This window comes from Silurus aristotelis (genome assembly GCF_946808225.1).
Source record: "Silurus aristotelis genome assembly, chromosome: 11".
In the NCBI taxonomy this organism is placed as follows: Eukaryota; Metazoa; Chordata; class Actinopteri; order Siluriformes; family Siluridae; genus Silurus; species Silurus aristotelis.
The window spans coordinates 22,743,878-22,763,582 of NC_139584.1; the positions used below are offsets into that span (position 1 = coordinate 22,743,878).

A 19,705-nucleotide genomic window follows, 5' to 3' on the forward strand; every position below is an offset into this window, starting at 1 on the left:
TTTACATAAATAAGAGTTCTTTTTTTTCCCTTCCTCGCTCCCCCTCTCCTCTCTCACTCGTCTCCCTCTCTCCTGTTCGCTCTCACACACACCCACACAGAAACAGTCAAATCCACTGGCAGAGGGATAGAGAGAAAGATGAGGCAGGACACGTGAGAGAGAAAATCATTTCTTTTAGCACAGCTTTTGCACCTCTCTCCTCCTCCCTCTCCTTTTCTCTCTCTCCTTTTCACTCTCTCTTTTCTCTCTCTTTTCTCTCTCTTTTCTCTCTCTCTCTCTCTCTCTCTCTCTCTCTCTCTCTCTCTCTCTCTCTCTCTCTCTCCATCTCTTTTTCTCACTCTCTCGACCCTCTGGGGTCTGTGGGATGCTGATGAGAAGATAAGATTTAAAGCGGATCTGTGTGAAGTCTTTTCTCTAGTTCTCATTCTATATCCTGTGTCACCGATCCTCTCTCATCGCTCCGCTTTAGTACGTGCATACATACAGATTCCTCTCGTGAAAAAGATCACACTATAGTAAATCATAAAGCCAGATTTTAGTGAGTTTGTGGTGGTTCAGTATGTTTATGCAGTATTGTTTCGTTTTTTTTCTTCTTTATCAAAAAGGTTGAAATGGTGCCTAAATGGCCTGGGGGGGGGCATGAATACATTTCCAAACCTAAGTGAATTTAAATCCATGTAATGTATTTCTTGTTGCAAATTAGAAATGCAGCCTGTGGCAACACCAGTAGCTGCATTGACTGGCTGTAAGAAACACATTTACAGGCACAGATGTGCACAGGCAAGTTCAGTTAAGCACTATGAAATGGCCTAAGAAAGAAAAAAGCATTAAAGAAACAATAAATCACATGCATAATAAATAATGCAACATTTTTTATTTTTTTTTTTGCTAAGCCTGGAATTCCTATATTTACTGCATATTGCTTTGATAGATTTATTGAAAGCCTAATGCTTTTGGATATGTTCTTGGCTGTGTGCTGTATCCCCCCCCCCCACACACACACCATTTCTTCTTTCCTGAGAATTTTCTCACTTCTGCTGTTCTATACCTTAGTGGCTATTCTCAGCTGACCTGACAGTTGTTTGCACTCTGCTACACTGTGTATCTAACCCGTGCTTGCTTCGTAGCAAGACTTTGTCACTTGGCAGGAGAATAAGAGATGGCAGTGGTGTGTACATCCACACATTATTTTCCAAGTGCATTCGTCTTGAATAAAGCGACTCAACCGCCATTCTTTGGTTTAGGAACACAATCTTGACTCAGCTATGACTCAGTGTGTATTCAAATGTTGTAGGCAGATAAGCAAGAAAAGTTTGTGAGCAAATGATTCGTTAACTTTGGACCTACAAATGCAGGGCCATCAGAGTCAGAAATAGCTTTTGCCACTGGTCACCAAAGGTGCAGTGTAAAAAGGAGACACAGGAATCAAAAATATTAAGCAGTGATTTGGTTTATTAGTTAATTGCTCTCCCTACAATCCATACCTAATTGCTGTTAGGTAGCTCCTCTAACTAAGCTAATTTATGTCAAAGGAGCTCACCAAGCAGAGGAACAGCTCTTAACTAGATCAGACCATGTCTACCTGATATGTCAATAAGAATTGACCACCAAATTGTCTCAGACTCCTAATTTGTTAAAATTATTCTCTACCTCTTTGGCACGCATAATCAAGTCTTTAGCACTTGCAAAGAGAGAGATATGGCGCATGTGTGTGTGTGTGTGTGTGTGTGTGTGTGTGTGTGTGTGTGTGTGTGTGTGTGTGTAATCCCTGTTGAGGTCACACAGCCAAAAAAAAGTGGCCAATCTCAAGCGCACAGCATGGCAGTGGCTTCACATAAGAGACCCCTCTGTAAGCTGCCAGACCCAATTCCGTCAGCACAGACAAACACCACATGACATCTATGAAATACCAAAATACACTACTACTATTAACAGCTGGTTTGTCCTAAATGCAATAAACAGCCCAAAACATAAAATAATCAGCCCAACGATCAAAACAACCATCAGATATCCATAGGGCAAAACAGCCGGGGAAATATCCTCTAACAATTCAATTCCATTTTAGATCATGTAAGACGACAGGAAGATTTTGACAAACCGTTGCATTGTTGCCAGGGGCATTTATAGTTAAAAATCGATGTCTCTCATATAAGTGTTTCAAAATAATACCATAACCTTAGTATATGGATTGTATAGTCTGAGCCTTACTAGCCCAAGAACCCCAAGGGTGGCAGCTTTCACCCTTGGGGCCCTTAAGTAAGGCCCTTAACCCCAGTGTCAAGGCTGACCCTGTACTCTGACCCTAGCTTCCTAAAATTGCTGGGATATGTAAAGAAAGAATTTCACTGTGCTGTAAAGTACATGTGATAATTATAAAGTACCTTTCTTTCTATCTAAAGAATACAAAATGTTTGTTGCTTTAATACTTTTATTAAAACTAGTAGTGCACTTAAAACCCTGATTAATACAAATAAAAAAAAAAGTCAAAATGTGCATTCAGGATGGAAGTTTTGTCAATTTAGTGTGCTAATGGTAATACGATGAGTAAAAGGGAGGCATTCCAGATTTAAGCAGGAAAGAGAATTCTCTTTACCTGTCTTTGATGAGATAACTAGGATGTGAATTTCAGCTACTTTAGTGGTAGTTAAATCTGAAAGTTTTTTTATCAGATATGTAAAAAAACAAAGCACTTTTGTTTGAGTAACAGCTGAAGACTGTTTTTAAAACTAGGCTGGATGTTAATTTTTATTTTCGTTTTATTTGGATTGCATTATTTACAATAGATATCGTCACAAAGCAGCTTTACAGAAATTCAGATGTCGATTTAAATCCCAAATGAGTGCTTGTGTGCTTGAACTTTTTTTTTTTTTGGCTAAAGTCATTTAAATGCAAATGCGTCTTTTCACTCTTCAGCCTATATTATTAGATTGCTAAGATCAGAGCATGTTTGAATAACTGTCAGGTTTATTTTAACCAAGGACTATTTACACTTTTCTATATAAAAGGGTACATTTTGGCTTATATTGTCCCTGGTGTGAAATTTTATCTGAAATCTTTACATGATGTGTATGTCTGCAGATCAGGTTGGACTGCTTGTCTAATCTAAATTCTGGTGCTTCGTGCACCAATAACTGTGTTAATTTGACATGAGCCAGAAGAAAAGGTGGCAAGGAAAGATTTCCTGACATAAGACAAAAGAAATAAACCTTTAGAGAAACCAGACTCAAAAGGAACATCAACCTCTTCTAGATGTCATTGAACAGTGAAATTATAAATGACTACTCTTCCACACCTTTATGCTTTACACTACTGAGTTTGTTGAAAGGATATTTATTATGAGAATATGGTGAATAAGAGTTTTAGAAACACTAACAACCTTTATGAGAAATGTAGCTTGCAGAAGTAAACAGTACAAGCCTACTGTACACAGTGTCGGGCTGTTCATTTGGTACCTGGGCCTTCAGTAGGGACTTACCCGATCAATTCACCTCTTAATACCACTACTATCACATCGCAATTTTAGAAACCATCGATACTATACAAAAACGCAATATAACAACACGTGGCATTACAGAGAGAGAAGCATTTTTACATATGGAGGGTGAATACTATTTTACTAAAGCAAGAGACCCAGTTAAGACTCCAAACCTCTACACTTCCACCACAACTGTGCACCTACATCATCTGGAGCAGTTCAGAATCAATATTTGTCTAATAACATGAGAAAAACATAAAAATGTAAATAAAATACAACGTTCTCACCAGAGATGCAGAATCATAATGTGTACCGCTCCTTAGAGGCTGTAAGTCAGTGGTACCTCTTGTATTCACTCGTCTGGAAATGGTGAACAAACCCTTTCCTGGGCTGAGACAAGCTAGCTAGCTTCTGGGTTGGCCGACCTCTCCTCACGATGTCTAGCTTTTCTTCAAAATGGATTCTAAAGTATATCCAAAACCAAATCAATTTCTGTTCCTCCGTATTCATGAAAAGGTCTATCTCAGATGTAAACACGTCAAACTTGACTGCAACAGTTTCCCTCTGATCAACCAAACAGAGGACGGAAAAATGCTGACGCTATTCTGGGCCAGCTGGCTTGCCCTGTGAGACGAATATGAAATCTGATTGGTTAAAGAAACAGACCTGATGCAAAAATTCTCTATGGTCAAAGAGCCAGCAGAACAGACTTTGCAGGCCCTGGGTAGATTAAATTGACATGATAGCACAAAGAGGCTGAAATCTGATTGGACAAATAATCTAACATCCACATACCGGTACTGGAAGTAGTGCAGCCAAGAGAAACGCTACGAAATGAAGAGAATAATCTGTTGGGAATAAATTAATCATGGAACAAATATTTTAATTTAAGTTGTAAATGTAGGTCAGTGCTTCTGATAGTGTTAAGGCCAGCAGAAAAGGCTTTGCTGGCTCTGACCGCCCACCACTGACAGTACAGTATCCAGGTATACAACGTTACTGAAGCAGGTTGGATCATTTGCATGTCATCTGACAGAATCAAAATTTGTCAATTTCAATAAAAGTCAAAATAATGTGCCAAAGTTCCAAGTCAATATAGGGTTAATGGTAACTATATATACAGTATAAATTTTGGTGATATTGCTAGCTGGATCATGATGATGAGGATGATAATGGTATTCATTATGGTACTGGTGATGATAGTTGGTAAAGAAATATTTGGATTTGATTATCACAGCTGTAATAAGCTGTGTCTGGCCTGTAGTAAGCCATATTTCCATTTCTGCAGTAGTGATGGTGCAACTCAATACTGTTATATAATTCACACTTTCAATTATTGACTTGACAATAGTATACATTTTATATATTGACATAATTTATAGGAAATTTGACAAAATGTGGAATTTCACAACAATTTTTTAGCCCTAAGCACCTGCTTATACTGCTTGTACCTAGAAACAGCCATGACCGTAATAATGCGATCCCTGTAAGTCATCACAGAAAACCTTAGGCCTCTTATGATTAGCTTTTAATTGGTACCAAACTTTCTCCCCAGCCTACTTGCTTAATTCTCCTGTTTTTAAAGAATCATGGAAGTACATAAACATATTCCTCAGGTAATCAGGGGCTATTATACTCTCTTTCTCTCTCTCTCTCTCTCTCTCTCTCTCTCTCTCTCTCTCTCTCTCTCTCTCTCTCTCTCCCTCTCTCTCTTGCGCTCTCTTTCTGTCTCTCTCTTGCTCTCTCTCTCCCTCTCTCTCACAAACTCTCTCTGTTCCTCTCCCTCTTTCTCTGTCATGTGCTTGATTATTTGTGGCTAAAGTAATTTAAATGCAAATGCATATTCATACATTTCAGCCTATGTTATGAAATTGCTTAGACCAGAGTGTGTTTGATTAACTGTCAGGTTCATTTTAACCCAGCACTGTTTATAGTCCTTTATATTAAAGAGTGAATTGGAGCTTTCATTGTCTCTGGTGTATATTTGATTCAGTAATCTGTATGTAATTTTAATCAGTACACAGCTCAGTCAAAAAGGCATGTCTAATCTGAATTTCGGAGTCTAACGCACCTGTCGTCATGTTAGTTTGATGTGCACATGCTACAAATCTACATAAAACATCTTTCACAGGATGAGCCCATCACTGGCCATCAAATATTTTTTAAAAAACAAAATCGACTGATCAAGTGCATTATATTCTCAAGCTTGTAGCGTAGTCTGAACATAAGGATGTTTTCCAAAATGAAATATCAGTGACGCACTATTACACATTCCTTAACTTCGCTGAACATGTATCTAGTGAATATTTCTCAGGCACTAATCCAGTTCCATTGGTCACATCTGTACATGTATTGGGAGACATTTACTAGGATATATGGTCATTGTTAAGGCTTATTCTCTCTGTGTGCGCAGTAGGGATTGGTATGAGGCGGTGATGATGGCTTTGGACATGGAGAGGACGGTGTCTAAGCTCATGTTTGACTTCCAGAGGAACTCCACCTCCGACGACGACTCCGGCTGCGCTCTGGAGGAATACGCTTGGGTGCCCCCGGGCCTTAAACCTGAACAGGTAAATTTCCCCTGCATAAGGCACATGTACGGTTAAGTGATTTTTCTAAAGACACACCTTTAGATGTAAAGGAAATAGTCAATATTGATCATATTATGGGAATACACACAAACGACACAGCCCAATCTAACCATAGGTATAGGACATTTCAGGGGACATTTGGCTGGTCCCTATAATGAAAGTGGTCTATCCAAATTATAATATTGAAAATGTTCTTGAAGTGATGGAAGTGTGTAAATATTATAGTAGCGTACTGACAAACGAAAATGAAACCATATACCACGAAACAGAGATAAATAACACATACACATTATGAAACACAGGTGTGCTACAACAAACAAAACCAAAAAGTGCTGTGAGATGTGAGTGTGTGTATATATATATATATATATATATATATATATATATATATATATATATATATATATATATATATATATATATATATATATATATACAGTATATGTTCATAGAATTTAGCACATGTATACACATGAACACGCATGCGTGTGCGCACACACACACACACATATATACTGTTTATATGTGTGTGTGTGTGTGTGTGTGTGTGTGTGTGTGTGTGTGTGTGTGTGTGTGTGTGTGTGCGCGTGTGTGTATATACATGTGCTAATTACTATGAAAGGTGCACAAACACATGACATGGTGTGTATAGGTGCAATGGTAGTCTCTGTCCATAATTCTAACAAAAAAGGGAAAAAGTTTAGGTGTAGCAAAGCATTTAGTATTTCATGAACAAATATTCTAATTGAAGAATAATCTGTGTGTGTGTGTGTGTGTGTGTGTGTGTGTGTGTGTGTGTGTGTGTGTGTGTGTGTGTGTGTGTGATTCAGAGAGCTCCATTCTCCCCATAACCAACTGTAATGTAAATTATACTTGTGTAAATATATATTGCTGGAGCTTAATTTGTGAGCTACATAAATGTTAGGACAAACCATCTCTGAAGCATTAATACCAGATATTTTTCTACCAAAAAATAATCTGCTCTTGTGTCTACATATACATTGTAGTGTAATAAGAGGTATAAATAATAGAGGTATTGCATTGTATTTCAATTGTATTGTATATAGCCAGAGGCACAGGTCATGGGTGAAGAACATGAGTTTTCTCATTTCTGGAAACTCCAGCTCAGATGGAGTGATTTTCTTCCTGACTGTGACCTGTGTTTTGAAAATAAATGACACTGCTGATAAGAAGTTGTGATTGTGTGTGACATAGTATGAGGCAAACAAATGTGGGTCGGTGTATGGGTGTGAGTAGAAGAGACCTTGCGTTCAGAGAATCACTGACCAGGGCCAATAAGCTGGGGAACATTTCATGGTCAGACACATGGTGAATAAAAATGACTCCTATTAAATAATGACCCTGTATGAGTCCATACCTCATATATAATCTCTCTCAAAAGGATATGCGTACCTTTCACATGTCAAACACATCATGTAATGCTGGGAGTGCAAATCCAACACAAACCAGCATTTAAACCGCAACTGTTATCCTCGCATAGATTTTTTGTAGGTAATACAGAGAGGAGATTTTGACATGTTTCATGTTTTTAAAAAGGGAAGGTTAAGTTTTGTTTTGTTTTTACAAGGACACCGTTTTTTTTAAATGTAATAATCAATCACGTTAAATAATTAATAAAAAATAAGATGCTTGTTACAGGTCGCATTAAAATGTTTCGTAAGAGAATAAATCACCAGGTAGGAGGATTTTTCAAAAATAATGTTACAAAAAGGGGAAAAAAATGAAAAACAAAACAAAGCAAAAAACAAAGAATGAGTGACTCAATGATACTGAATCACTGAGTCATAGCCTTCAGCATGTATGTGTTCGTCAGACACAGAACAATGATAAAATATTACTTCAGGCAAACAAAAGTTAATTTTTTAATTAAATCAAAGGTAGATTATACAACTTTTGTAAAGTTTTGCATGTATGTTGCCATTTAGATTTTTTTTTAAATGCTCGATATGTGCATTTTATAATTTTACGGTCTTGTGAAAATGCATACATTTGTCTTACAAATAATTAAAATGTTGTGAAGTTAATTTTATTAGCATATTTTGTTTTTAATGATCATTCAGTGGGTTCAGCATCATCATTATGGATTTCCAGACTATACAGTAATATCAGTGTTGTATATTATTTAGACAAGATTGAACAAACACATAAACTGCCACCCTGAACACAAACCATAGTTCTCTAGAATGAAATGTTCACCTTTAATCGTGACTGGCATTTCTTTTTAATGACACATTGTATAAAACTGACTTAGATTTTGCCATTTTGTGTCATTTTGTGTTATAGCATTGTCACCTCACAGCTTCAGTGTCCTGGGCTCATTCTTGAGCTCATGTTACTGTTTGTGTGGAGTGGAGCGTTCTTCATGTCTCTGAACTGGTTGCCCTTCAAGTTCTCTTGAGGTTTCTGCCCACATGTTTTGGTGTGACATTATGTGGCTTGGCTATGATAAACTGGGTGTGAATGATGTTCCATGATGCAGAGTGTATTCCATTTTGTGCCCAGAGTTCATTGGAAAGATTTTAGAGCCATCGCAACCTTGAACAGAATAAACTGATTACAGTAATAGATAGATATACAATATAGACATATATTCATGGAGCTGGCTTTGTGCACAGTGGCATTGTTATGCTGGGACAGGTTTGGGTCTGCTAGTTCTAGTTGCTAGTGAAAGCAAAATTTACATTGTAAATTTTATACATTATATAAAATCATATAAAATTGACATCCTATAAAATGGTGTGCATCCAACTTTGTGGTAACAGTTTGGGGAAGACCCTATACATACAGAATGGCTGGAAAAGTCAAGTATGCACACACACACACACACACACACACACACACACACACACACACACACACACACACACACACACACACTTACCTACATACATATTTTCCCTCCTTCTCTCATATATCTTATATCTTTGAATATAATACAGACAGAAGACTGATCCACAGAGTCACATAGTCATAAGCTAACACTTGTCTGTCCAAACCAATTACCTCACTCAACCACTAAATAAATCAGTTCTGGTTGCCTAGATACCGCTCTCTTTCGACAACCCACAAGCAAAGAGCAGAGTTGTGAGCTTACCTTGAAACAAAGCTCAAGACCATGTCCTGATTGAGTTTGCAAATACACAGGCGCACACACACACACACACACACACACACACACACACACACACACACACACACACACACACACACACACACACACACAAATAGGGGGCCTAATGAGACCTATCAACAAATTACCATTCTGCCACTTATTAAAGGCAGCCACACCATTACAGGTCTTACAGGTTTTTCATTAACTAGTGTCCATTCAATGGCATGAATCTGAAATGAGAGAAATGATGAGTGCTAAATGCTTTTGTACTCGTTTCTTCTTTTTTTGTGTGTGTGCAGTTGCACCGTCCAACAGATCTAATCATCTTACTGAATGTACTCGACCATGAATATGTTACACATAAGTTATAATCATTTTAAATCAGAAATAATCGCCTTTTTAGTTAACAAGAGAGGCAATATGGTTCTGACTGAGGAATCTGTGTGTGTGTGTGTGTGTGTGTGTGTGTGTGTGTGTGTGTGTGTGTGTGTGTGTGTGTGTGTGTGTGTGAGAGCATGTAGCATTTGAATCTTGCTTCATCCTTTTTTCATGGGCTGCAGCTTTAATCTGCAATCAGTTCCTGCAGTGATTTTTTGTTTATTTTTTTTTTTCCCTCTTCTGCCTCTAATAACCAAAGAAATCACTCTGGTCTTTTCATAGAGCAAACAGCGAGGTGCATGCCTACACTCTCTAACTCGTGTGTACACTACCATTTTTACTCTCAATGCATGCCAACAGAATTTCTCTGGCTTTCATTTACCCGTTTTTCTATAAGACCCTTTTTTATTTGCACTCACTCATGTGACATTAAAGGACCCCGATTTTCTTTAGACTCAGCGAATATTTTTAGACTCTTTTTATGATCATTCTATTTCAGTTTTCAGGCTTAGAAATGTGTTTATTCTACTAAATGTAAGGCCTAATTAACTCTAAAAAAAAATGCACTTCATTCTGTAAGTGCAGACACTTGATTCCAGTGACAACTTGATTGCACGTCTCTGCCATAATGACACTGGAACAAGAGTGACTGCAAAAAGGGAAAATGGAGGGAACAAGTAAATTAAATGGGTTCCTGCTTTCCTTGTTTCCTGGTGCTCTTTTTGCATTTTATGAACTGTCTTACTATGTGGAATGCAATGTGTGTCATGGGTATGTGCTTTTAAAGTATTAACCTGAACATGTATTGTCTAATTTATTTTGCTGGGACAGAAACATGATGCTGTAGGCATGTAAGGAAATAATATACTATTAGAACCTAAGGCAGAAAGATGCTGCCAGGCTGTATATTAATTTTTATGTTAACATTTCAACCCTCTTAGAAAGCTATATGAAAATTATGAGCTGTATAATTTGGGTCGATATACAAAAGCTGTAAACAAAAAGAAACATTGTATGCATTAAAAGTATTCCGCACCAATGCACAGAATTGAAGTAGATGGATTTTATTGCAGCTGAAATCATTGTAATGCTCTTAGTGTTTATGGTATATCTTGTGCAGTGGCATATTTATCTGGTAGACATTTACTGAATTTAATAAATCCTTGAAAATGTATATTAACTTTTATGGGTGCTTCAATGCATCGCTCACTCAATGAATTCATGTGTGTGTGTGTGCAGGTTCACCAGTATTACAGTTTCCTGCCTGAAGATAAGGTCCCTTACGTGAACAGCATTGGCGAGAAGCATCGCATTAAACAGCTCCTACACCAGCTTCCCCCTCATGACAACGAGGTCAGTGCTCAAAGTACTGATGCATTTGCATTACATTCCAGGAATCTGCTTTTCAACCGACTATTAGCACCGAGATGAGAGATGGTAAAATACATTTTAGCATGCCTTTAATAGTTTTCTAGACTGTATGTTTTGTTCAGGTTTAGTTTTTGCTTAAAAACTCAGTTTCAGTGGAATGCGACCATGTAAATAGATTAGAAATTCCCTAATGTGTTCATTTTTTATGTGTTGAGAAAAACCAACATATTTATGCTATGATTTGGTAGTGTATAGAGCAATAACTAGTTCTAATATAAAACACATATTTTGTTATATACTGTATAGGAGTCCCTCAAGGATTTGGGGTTCTCTATTTGTAATTGAGTAACAGGGGTGTGAGTTTGTCTATTTGCAGGTTCAAATTGAAGGAAAGAGGGCTTTGTAAAGTCTGCTAATATGTTGCCTGTTCTTGAGGGAAACATCCACTCTTGTTGTGTGGTAGAAATTGAAAAGACTGATCCACAACAGCTATGTGGACAACATAATAGGGTTTTGATCATGAAAATTATGATGATAATGGTTATGATGTTGACAAAGATGATAAAGAAATGTGCTAATGATGTCTTCAGGTGCGATATTGTAACTCTCTGGATGAAGAAGAGAAGAGAGAGCTGATGATCTTTAGCAACCAGAGAAAGAGAGACAACCTGGGCCGAGGCACCGTCCGCCCTCTCCCCCTCACCATAACTGGCGCTGTTTGTGAACAAGTATGGCAGTTTAGTATCACTTACTTTTAACTTAATACTTTGACTTGCATTAAACCTAGTTGATCTGATCTGACTGATAATAATAATAATAATAATAATAATAATAATAATAATAATAATAATAATAATAATAAAGATCTGTGTTCCTTGTTAAGCATATTTGAATTGAGTCTTTGTATTGTTGCATGCATTGTACTTTTTTTTATCTCAGTGTGGAGGTCAAATAAACGGAGGTGATATTGCTGTATTTGCCTCACGAGTGGGTCACGGATTATGCTGGCATCCTCACTGCTTTGTGTGCTGCATGTGTGCCGAGTTGCTGGTGGATCTAATCTATTTCCATCAGGATGGAAAGATCTATTGTGGCCGCCACCATGCTGAGCGACTCAAACCACGCTGTTCAGCTTGTGATGAGGTCAGTCCAACAACTTCAGCTTTCAAGCCGTGTTAATCGAGCAGTTTTAGAACAGTTCTAATCCTCTCAACTGACCCCAAGCTTAATTAAACTCCAAACTCCACTACTCAACCACCTTGATCTCCTTTAAACTCAAAACTATAATCATTAACAAAATCTGTAAATCTGTATAATCCACCAGGCCCTACATCTTTGAATATCCTCTAACTCATGACACAAAAAAAACGCTTTGGACAATTAATATTAAGGTAGGAAATTAAAGTAAAACTAAATGCTAAAGTTTTTGTTAAACAACTAAATAAATCACTGTAACATTATATATTAATGTTGTCCATTAGTGAACAGTTATGTTATCCACTGCAACAATTTAGTAAGCTAGCTACATTCATGTATCTGTTAGATTTATTTTTCAGATAAATTTTTTCTTTCCACAGTCACCACTTACTAGCTCATTTAGGATGAACTCACAATTATAAGGAACAAACTTAAAGCACTAAACTTAAACACTCTTTTATACTTTTATAAACTCTTTATATCTGCAAAGCTGCTTCGAGGCAATGTCCATAGTTAAAAATGCAATACAAAACAAATTAATGTGTCCATCAGTACAGTTTGCATACCCCTAGAACCATTTTTCTGAATAAAAAAAAAAAAAAAAAAAAAAAAACGTGTAAGTGTAAAATATAGGTATAGGTCTGAAGTTATATATGGGGTCTAAATACCAAAGTGTGCATTCTCAGCATTAACTCCTCACATTGCGTGTGTGACTCAATTCTAAATACAGTCCTTTCAGCATACAGTACATACATTATATAAATCCTTAAAACGACTTTTCCAACATATGTTCTAAATTAATTGCTCTTCTGGCAACTTTAAGTCTTTATAGCTACTTAACATTCAATCTGATTTGCCGAGATTTTGATTGTTATTGATCTTACAGGCTTCTCTTTCTATTTTCCAAATTTTTTTCTACCATAGATCATCTTTGCAGATGAGTGTACGGAGGCAGAAGGAAGGCATTGGCACATGAGGCATTTCTGCTGTTATGAATGTGAAGCTCCACTAGGTGGCCAGCGCTATATTATGCGTGAGGGACGGCCTCACTGCTGCAACTGTTTTGAGTCACTCTATGCTGAGTACTGTGATGCATGTGGAAAACATATAGGTATACTGCACAGCACTCTTTCTTTTTAAACTAAGTAAAAAAATGTCACACCTTTCTTTTAATAAAACTATACATTACCAAAAGACCAAAAGATGTACAGTACTGATTATACTTATTTTTAAACATTAAATGAGTAATATTATTATAAATGAGATATTTAGTTATACAGTGGGCTGTTTTTAACATGTTCTAGTCTCTTTATGTTCTGCTCAGTCTTAAACATTTTATTGTTGTATTATTTGACATTTTAACCATCAGCTGTCTGGAACGCATAACCATACCATTGTCAAAACAATGAAAAAAGTTACTGCAAGCATGTTTTTTTTTTTGTCCTTCACACACACTTTTCTTTTATATGCCCCTTTACATATAAAAGACCATATACATTTTCATGCCATATATGCTTTGGCTCTGGAATTCATATTCATCTGTCCCCCCTAGGCATAGACCAAGGACAAATGGCATATGAGGGTCAACACTGGCATGCCACTGAAGAATGTTTCTGCTGTGCTCGCTGCCATCAGTCTCTGCTGGGCCGGCCCTTTCTGCCAAAGCAAGGGCTCATCTACTGCTCTCGCCTCTGCAGCCAGGGAGATGAGCCTGATCTGTCAGACTCCTCGGATTCTGCTTTTCAGAGTGCTCGTTCACGCCAGTCACGCCGCAGTGCACGAATTGGCAAGCAGGGAGCAAAAAATAACAAGGCAGAAAACAGCAGGCAGCCATCATCTGGCTCAGCATCTGCAACAGGTGAGCGGCATTCAGTGGATGCAGACTCTCTGGCTGTGCAAATGGACTTGCTTAGTGTGTCCACTCCAGCTCCCAGTCGCACTCCAAATCGCACACCAACAAGAACTCCAAGTCGGACCCCAAGTCGTTCACCAAGCCTGAACCGCAAGCAGTCTGTCTGGATGAGCAGGGATGAGCCATACTCCTATGAGTCAAATCAAAGAGAGCCTTCCCCTTCCCCAAATCCCCATCAGCTACGGAGCCAATGTAGCATCCGGAGCCCATATCCTCCCTCTCCTAGCCAACCACCGAAAGTGGTGAGCCCGCCAGACTCCTGGCACAAAGAGCAACAAGGAAGTAATCCCAAGAAGCCCCCTGTTATGGCAGCCCTGAGAGGCCAATCTTTTAATGAAAATTGGATGCACCACGGGCAGGAATCTGAATTCCATCCACCCAAACTGAAGACACAGATGAGTTTCAATGAGGTATCTAGTCATGGTGCTGGGTTCCTAGACAAACGCAGTGTCAGTGTGCAAGGCTTTCCCAGAGAGATGAGGCCTCCACTTGTAAGGAGTAGACATCACATTGGCCCCAGTTTTGGTGAACTGACACCCCTTGAGCAGACACCACGAGGGTCTGCAGATTCACTGGCCCTTTCTTATGCCACAGGTACACTAAATCACCCTTTTCTTAATAACATACATTGCCATTCATTTTGATAATATCTATGAGTGTTAAAAAATACTGAAGAATAACTGCATTTAATTTTGTCCTTCTTCAGGAAACTCTTTGGATGGGACTACAAGGCGCCAGGAGCACCTTTCCCGCTTTTCAATGCCTGACTTAAGCAAGGACTCTGGTGTGAATGTGTCCGAGAAAAGTGGAATGGGTACATTAAACTCATCCATGCAGTTCCGCAGCACTGAATCTTTGACATCAGTCCCTAGACCTCTTGCTGACCTGGGAATGCCAGTCAGACTGAGGTATCCACCACAACTCTACTGGAACTCTTCTAGAGGCCTTAGCTTTGATGAGCAAGCCAAAGGTCGCATGAGTCTGGCTGGGAGCATGGGAAATGTTCATTCAGTGACACCACGACCACGGCGAGCTAACACACAAGATTCCCCACGACAACAACGGCCAAGGCAACAACACCATCGCAAAAGTAATAAAAGACACAAAGGCCACCATCGATCCCGCCGTTCACGTTCAGATAATGCCCTCCATCTGACTGCTGAAAACCAGGGTTACCCTAGTGACCCAGTTCAGAGATTTCATGATGATTTTCAGAGGTTGCCCTCAAGGATGTCACGTGACCCTTTTGGAGGAAATTACGCATGTAGGCAGCAGTTTTTCAGGCCATGTCCTCGAACCACATCGGATCTGACCTTGCAGGACCCTGGAGGTCCAAGGCTAGGCCAATACCTGGGCAGGTACGGAGAGCTGGCAGAAGGTGATGATCATTTTTGCTCCACTTGCTCCTCTTCATCAGAAGGATCCGACGATGAAGGCTACTTTATGGGAGAACCGATTCCTCGACCAGTGCAAGTGCGTTATCTTGACAACGAGGAGTTGAGGCAGCGTTATAGTCCCACTATGATGGGTGGTCACTCCCAGCTACACACACGTAGACGCAGAAAGAGTAAGAATTGCATCATCTCTTAAGGAACAGTTTATACCTTTTGTGGGTGTGGTGTGTGTCTCTTTGTGTCTAGGTTGTAACCTTATTGAAGCATGATCAGTCAAACAAGAAAAACTCGATGATGTCCTCTGGACCTTTTGTCCGCTGTTTACTGTGACAGAAGAAGGCACAAAGAAATGCATCATCTCATAATGCAGGTTGTGTGTCTGTCGGTATGTCTGCGTATGTAACTTTATTCAAATAACTTACTTACTAGATTGTAATCTTACTTAAGCATGATCAAATTATAGCCAACAAAACTTGATCATGTCTTCTGGACATTATATTCTCTGTTTACTGTTACACAAGATGACTTCATGTGTGAACAATTTGAATATTACATTAAACATTGTATATTCAAGAACACTTAAGTTCACTTGTAGAAACGTGCAATAAGGATGTGCTATGTACGGGTGGTTCGATCAAAAACAAAATAGGATTGTGGCTTAGTGTGCACTGAAAGAACTGTTTAGAGTCAAGAATTGGTATTGGTGAGTTACAATGATAACTGGCTTTCATTACAACTGTATTCTGAACTTGTTTATTCAGAAATGTCTTAAACTTGTGTTCCTGTATGTGTAAGGAGTGAAAGATTGCTAGCTCAGTCATGTGGCTTGATCTGTCAATACTGAATATGATGTCTGATAACAAAGACTGAGGGGGACTTGGTTTCAAATGCAAATCTTATCAGCCCTAGCTTCAAAGTAAAATTTCTCTCTTCTTTTTTTTTTTTTTTTGCTTTTCAAATCAGTCTCTCTATCTTTTATTGTCTATTTGAGAGCCAGTTCATCTACAACCATATACTAGTTATTGTTTCCATTGTTCTAATTGCTTGCACCCTGTTCTATTAATGACATATTACAAAAACTTACCTTTGCTTTTAAAAATAGCAATGTTTGGTATAGTCCTGTTTTAAATGCAATATACTTTTTTTTCTCCAAAGTCCACATTTTAATAATGTTATCTATAAATTACTTGTATGTACAGTGATTTTCAAAAGTAATATAAGTCATGGCTGTAGTATTGTAAATGTTCTGTAAATATAGTCTTAAATATTTCTATATTTTGTATCCTCAGAAGCATTATTTGTATCATATTGTAGAGCGTTAACTGCATGTATCCCCAGTTCATGTCTTGTATCTGAATTAAATAATATTTCAATTATCAATAACCTTAGGTCTTTATTTCTTTCCATATGAATTTGCTGGATTATGAAATTGGGCATAGCTTTTTGGTTGTTTCATGATCAGTGTGGTGTTAATGTGACTGAATTTTATAAAAGTCCTCAATATAAATGAAAAGACAGTAAAGGTTTTTTTGTAATATAATACATTTGTATAATATATATTACACAAATACTAATTACATATTATAGAGTGGATATAATAAAGTCTACACACTATTTTTGCAGGTTTTTAAAATATAAAGACAGAAATAACAACATAAATGTCAGATTTGTTATATCTTAATTGTGATCTTTGAATAAAATACATTTCCAAAGAAAGCGGTTTAATAATTGGGAACTTTTAAAAATTAAAACACCCTGATTGCATAAGTCTGCAATCCTTTTCATAATAGGGGCTCTAACTGTCTTCAGACTTTAACAGTCACATTCAAAGTTAGGGCTGTAGGTAAATTGCATTCATCTGCCATAAATTTTAGTGGTTCTGATTAAAACCAGATAAAGGTCAGCAGTTGCTGTAGTATTTACTTGAATGGGGTTGCATTCTATTAAAGGCCATGGGCCATAAAGAGCTGCCAAAGAAACTGTGAGACTTTCCAATTCTTGAAAGGTTTCAATCAGGAATGACTGTACTGAATGTACAGTGGAACATTGTCACAACCATCACCAATTAGTAAAGAAAATTGGGCACCACAGAGACTTTGCAAAGAGCAGGATGACCCTTTAAAGTTGATCAGAGAACAAGAAAAATCTTACCAGTGATGCTACCAAGAGGGCAACAGTAACACTGAAGAAACTACAAGAATTTCCTGCAGGTATCCCCTGTAAATTCTGCACAAGTCTGGGCTGTGTGGTATTCTTACAAAGAAGAATATGCAAGCCCATCTGAATTATTCCAAAAGATTTTATTCAGTCACCCGAAACCATGTGAGAAAATGTGTTATGGTCTGACTAGACAAAGGTTGAACTTTTTGACCATAATTCTGAAAGGTATGATGGCACAAAGTCGATCAGAGCATACTGACAGTAAAGAATGGTGGGGGAAGCATTATGCTTTGGGGCTGCGTTTCAGCTGGGCCAGGGGCACTTGTCAAGATAGATAGGAATTTTTTATTTCAACATGACAAAGACCCAGAGAAATTCCCTAATTCCAATTTTTTTTTATGTTCTAAATTATTAAATATTTATTTTTTTCATCTTGATTTTTAAACATTTAATCTTTCTGACATTTATGTTGCTATTTCTGTCTTTATATTTCAAAAACCTGCAATTTCATATCAGGATGTATCGAAATGTAAATAAACTGTATGTAATATTTTATGACAGAACACAGTTTTTCACAATTCTCAATTCTGACTGGTCAGTAGGAGTGGCTTATTTTTATATAACAGTACAACTAGGGCAGTAATAGGCAGCAGGCCCCAAATCTTTTTTCATCACGTACCTGTTTGGCGCAAGACAATTTTTTCACAGAATGGTGGGGAGGGGATTGTCACACTCCCCCGAACTCACCATAATGCACAATCCGTGGGAGTTTAACAAGTGTGGGAAAGTGTGGTGCCAAATAATTTACAGCATGTACCAGTCTGTGGCTCAGTGGTTGGAGACTCCGGGTGATAGATGTAAAGAAATGCACTCATTCATATACATTATTGCACAGGGGACATACTGGTATGGATTAGTCTTGTATGACTGCATAGTGGACTGTAACGTGTTATTCCATACATAACAGTTTAAAAATGTTTTAAATTTACTTAAATGTTGTTGACGATTATCTGTATTGAGCCATAAAATATTTCATATAATTATTATTAATTTATTTTAATATTAGATCAGATAGAAACACTCTTAAGCATTTAACAATTTAACATCATTAAACTTAGACAAAGTAGTAAATATATTCTTTTTTTTTTTTTGCCAGCAGCTACCACAAACATTTTCGCAAACTATATTGCAAGCTGTGTGGCTATTGAGTTATATATACCCATATATTGACTATAAATCTTTTATCGTATTAAGCTATCAAGTGATGGAAAACTTCTATATTAAGATAAGTTCAATTTAATCACATTTGCTTTAATTATGATACAATAACTATGAATCTTTTACCTAGTAAAAACATGATAAAAGATATGCAAAGGTAAAAGTTCATAGTTCTTTTTAATGCACCTTTGAATGTTCTGGGCCTTTTTTTAGGAAAGGGAAAATAAATTGCAGAACTGCAGTTCAATTAAATAAATGTACATATTAAGCAAGCCAGCAAGCCCAAATCTCAACCCACCCATAAAACCTACACTTACCGACACAAAAAGCCCAATGTTGAACAAGGAAGAAGAAAGGGAAGACATGATATAACAAAATAAAAATAAAAAAAATGCAATTAAGTAATTTAACATTTAAATAATATATTTAAAAAAACAAGACAAAAAAGATAATTAAATAAATTGGCATAAGGTATATGCAAAAAGAGGAAGAAAAAAATGTCAAGGGAAGTGATTTTATAAAAACTGTGATCAAATCTCTTAATCTATTTCCCAATAACTACCCGAAAATGTGGCAAAAAAAACTGCAGGAGCGTGATGACAAATGCAAATATGGACTAATTTGCCTTTTTTTTTTTTTTTTTTTTTTTTTTACAAATTATTTTTTATGATCTTCCTATTGCATTAAAGTCCATGTTTGTTTCAAGCATCCCTTGAGAAAACCTCATGATCACGATTAATAATATTCTTTTGCATGATTGTAGGTTTTACAAAACAAAACATTGCTGCATAGTGAACACAATGACCACACTAAGTTTTGCCAAAGTCTGGATAATCAGAAATAATTTCATTTTTAAATCAAATCATTGTGGACTGT

At 37.3% G+C, this 19,705-nt stretch overlaps 1 protein-coding gene across 3 annotated transcripts in view; it reads left to right on the forward strand.

Annotated features, from left to right (window-relative positions):
- The window catches only part of prickle2a (prickle homolog 2a), a 39,398-nt gene extending 22,567 nt beyond the window's left edge, over positions 1–16,831 (forward strand). The window contains exons 2-8 of one of the 3 annotated variants that reach the window (XM_083554452.1): positions 5,889–6,045; positions 10,817–10,930; positions 11,539–11,676; positions 11,888–12,091; positions 13,070–13,256; positions 13,698–14,651; positions 14,764–16,831. In XM_083554452.1, the coding sequence (XP_083410578.1) occupies positions 5,911–6,045; positions 10,817–10,930; positions 11,539–11,676; positions 11,888–12,091; positions 13,070–13,256; positions 13,698–14,651; positions 14,764–15,647 (2,616 nt within the window). In that variant the 5' untranslated portion in view covers positions 5,889–5,910 and the 3' untranslated portion in view covers positions 15,648–16,831. The remainder of the gene's footprint in view (positions 1–5,888; positions 6,046–10,816; positions 10,931–11,538; positions 11,677–11,887; positions 12,092–13,069; positions 13,257–13,697; positions 14,652–14,763) is intronic. The other 2 variants (XM_083554453.1, XM_083554454.1) reach the window with 2 other exon arrangements.
- The last annotated feature ends 2,874 nt before the right edge of the window (positions 16,832–19,705 follow it).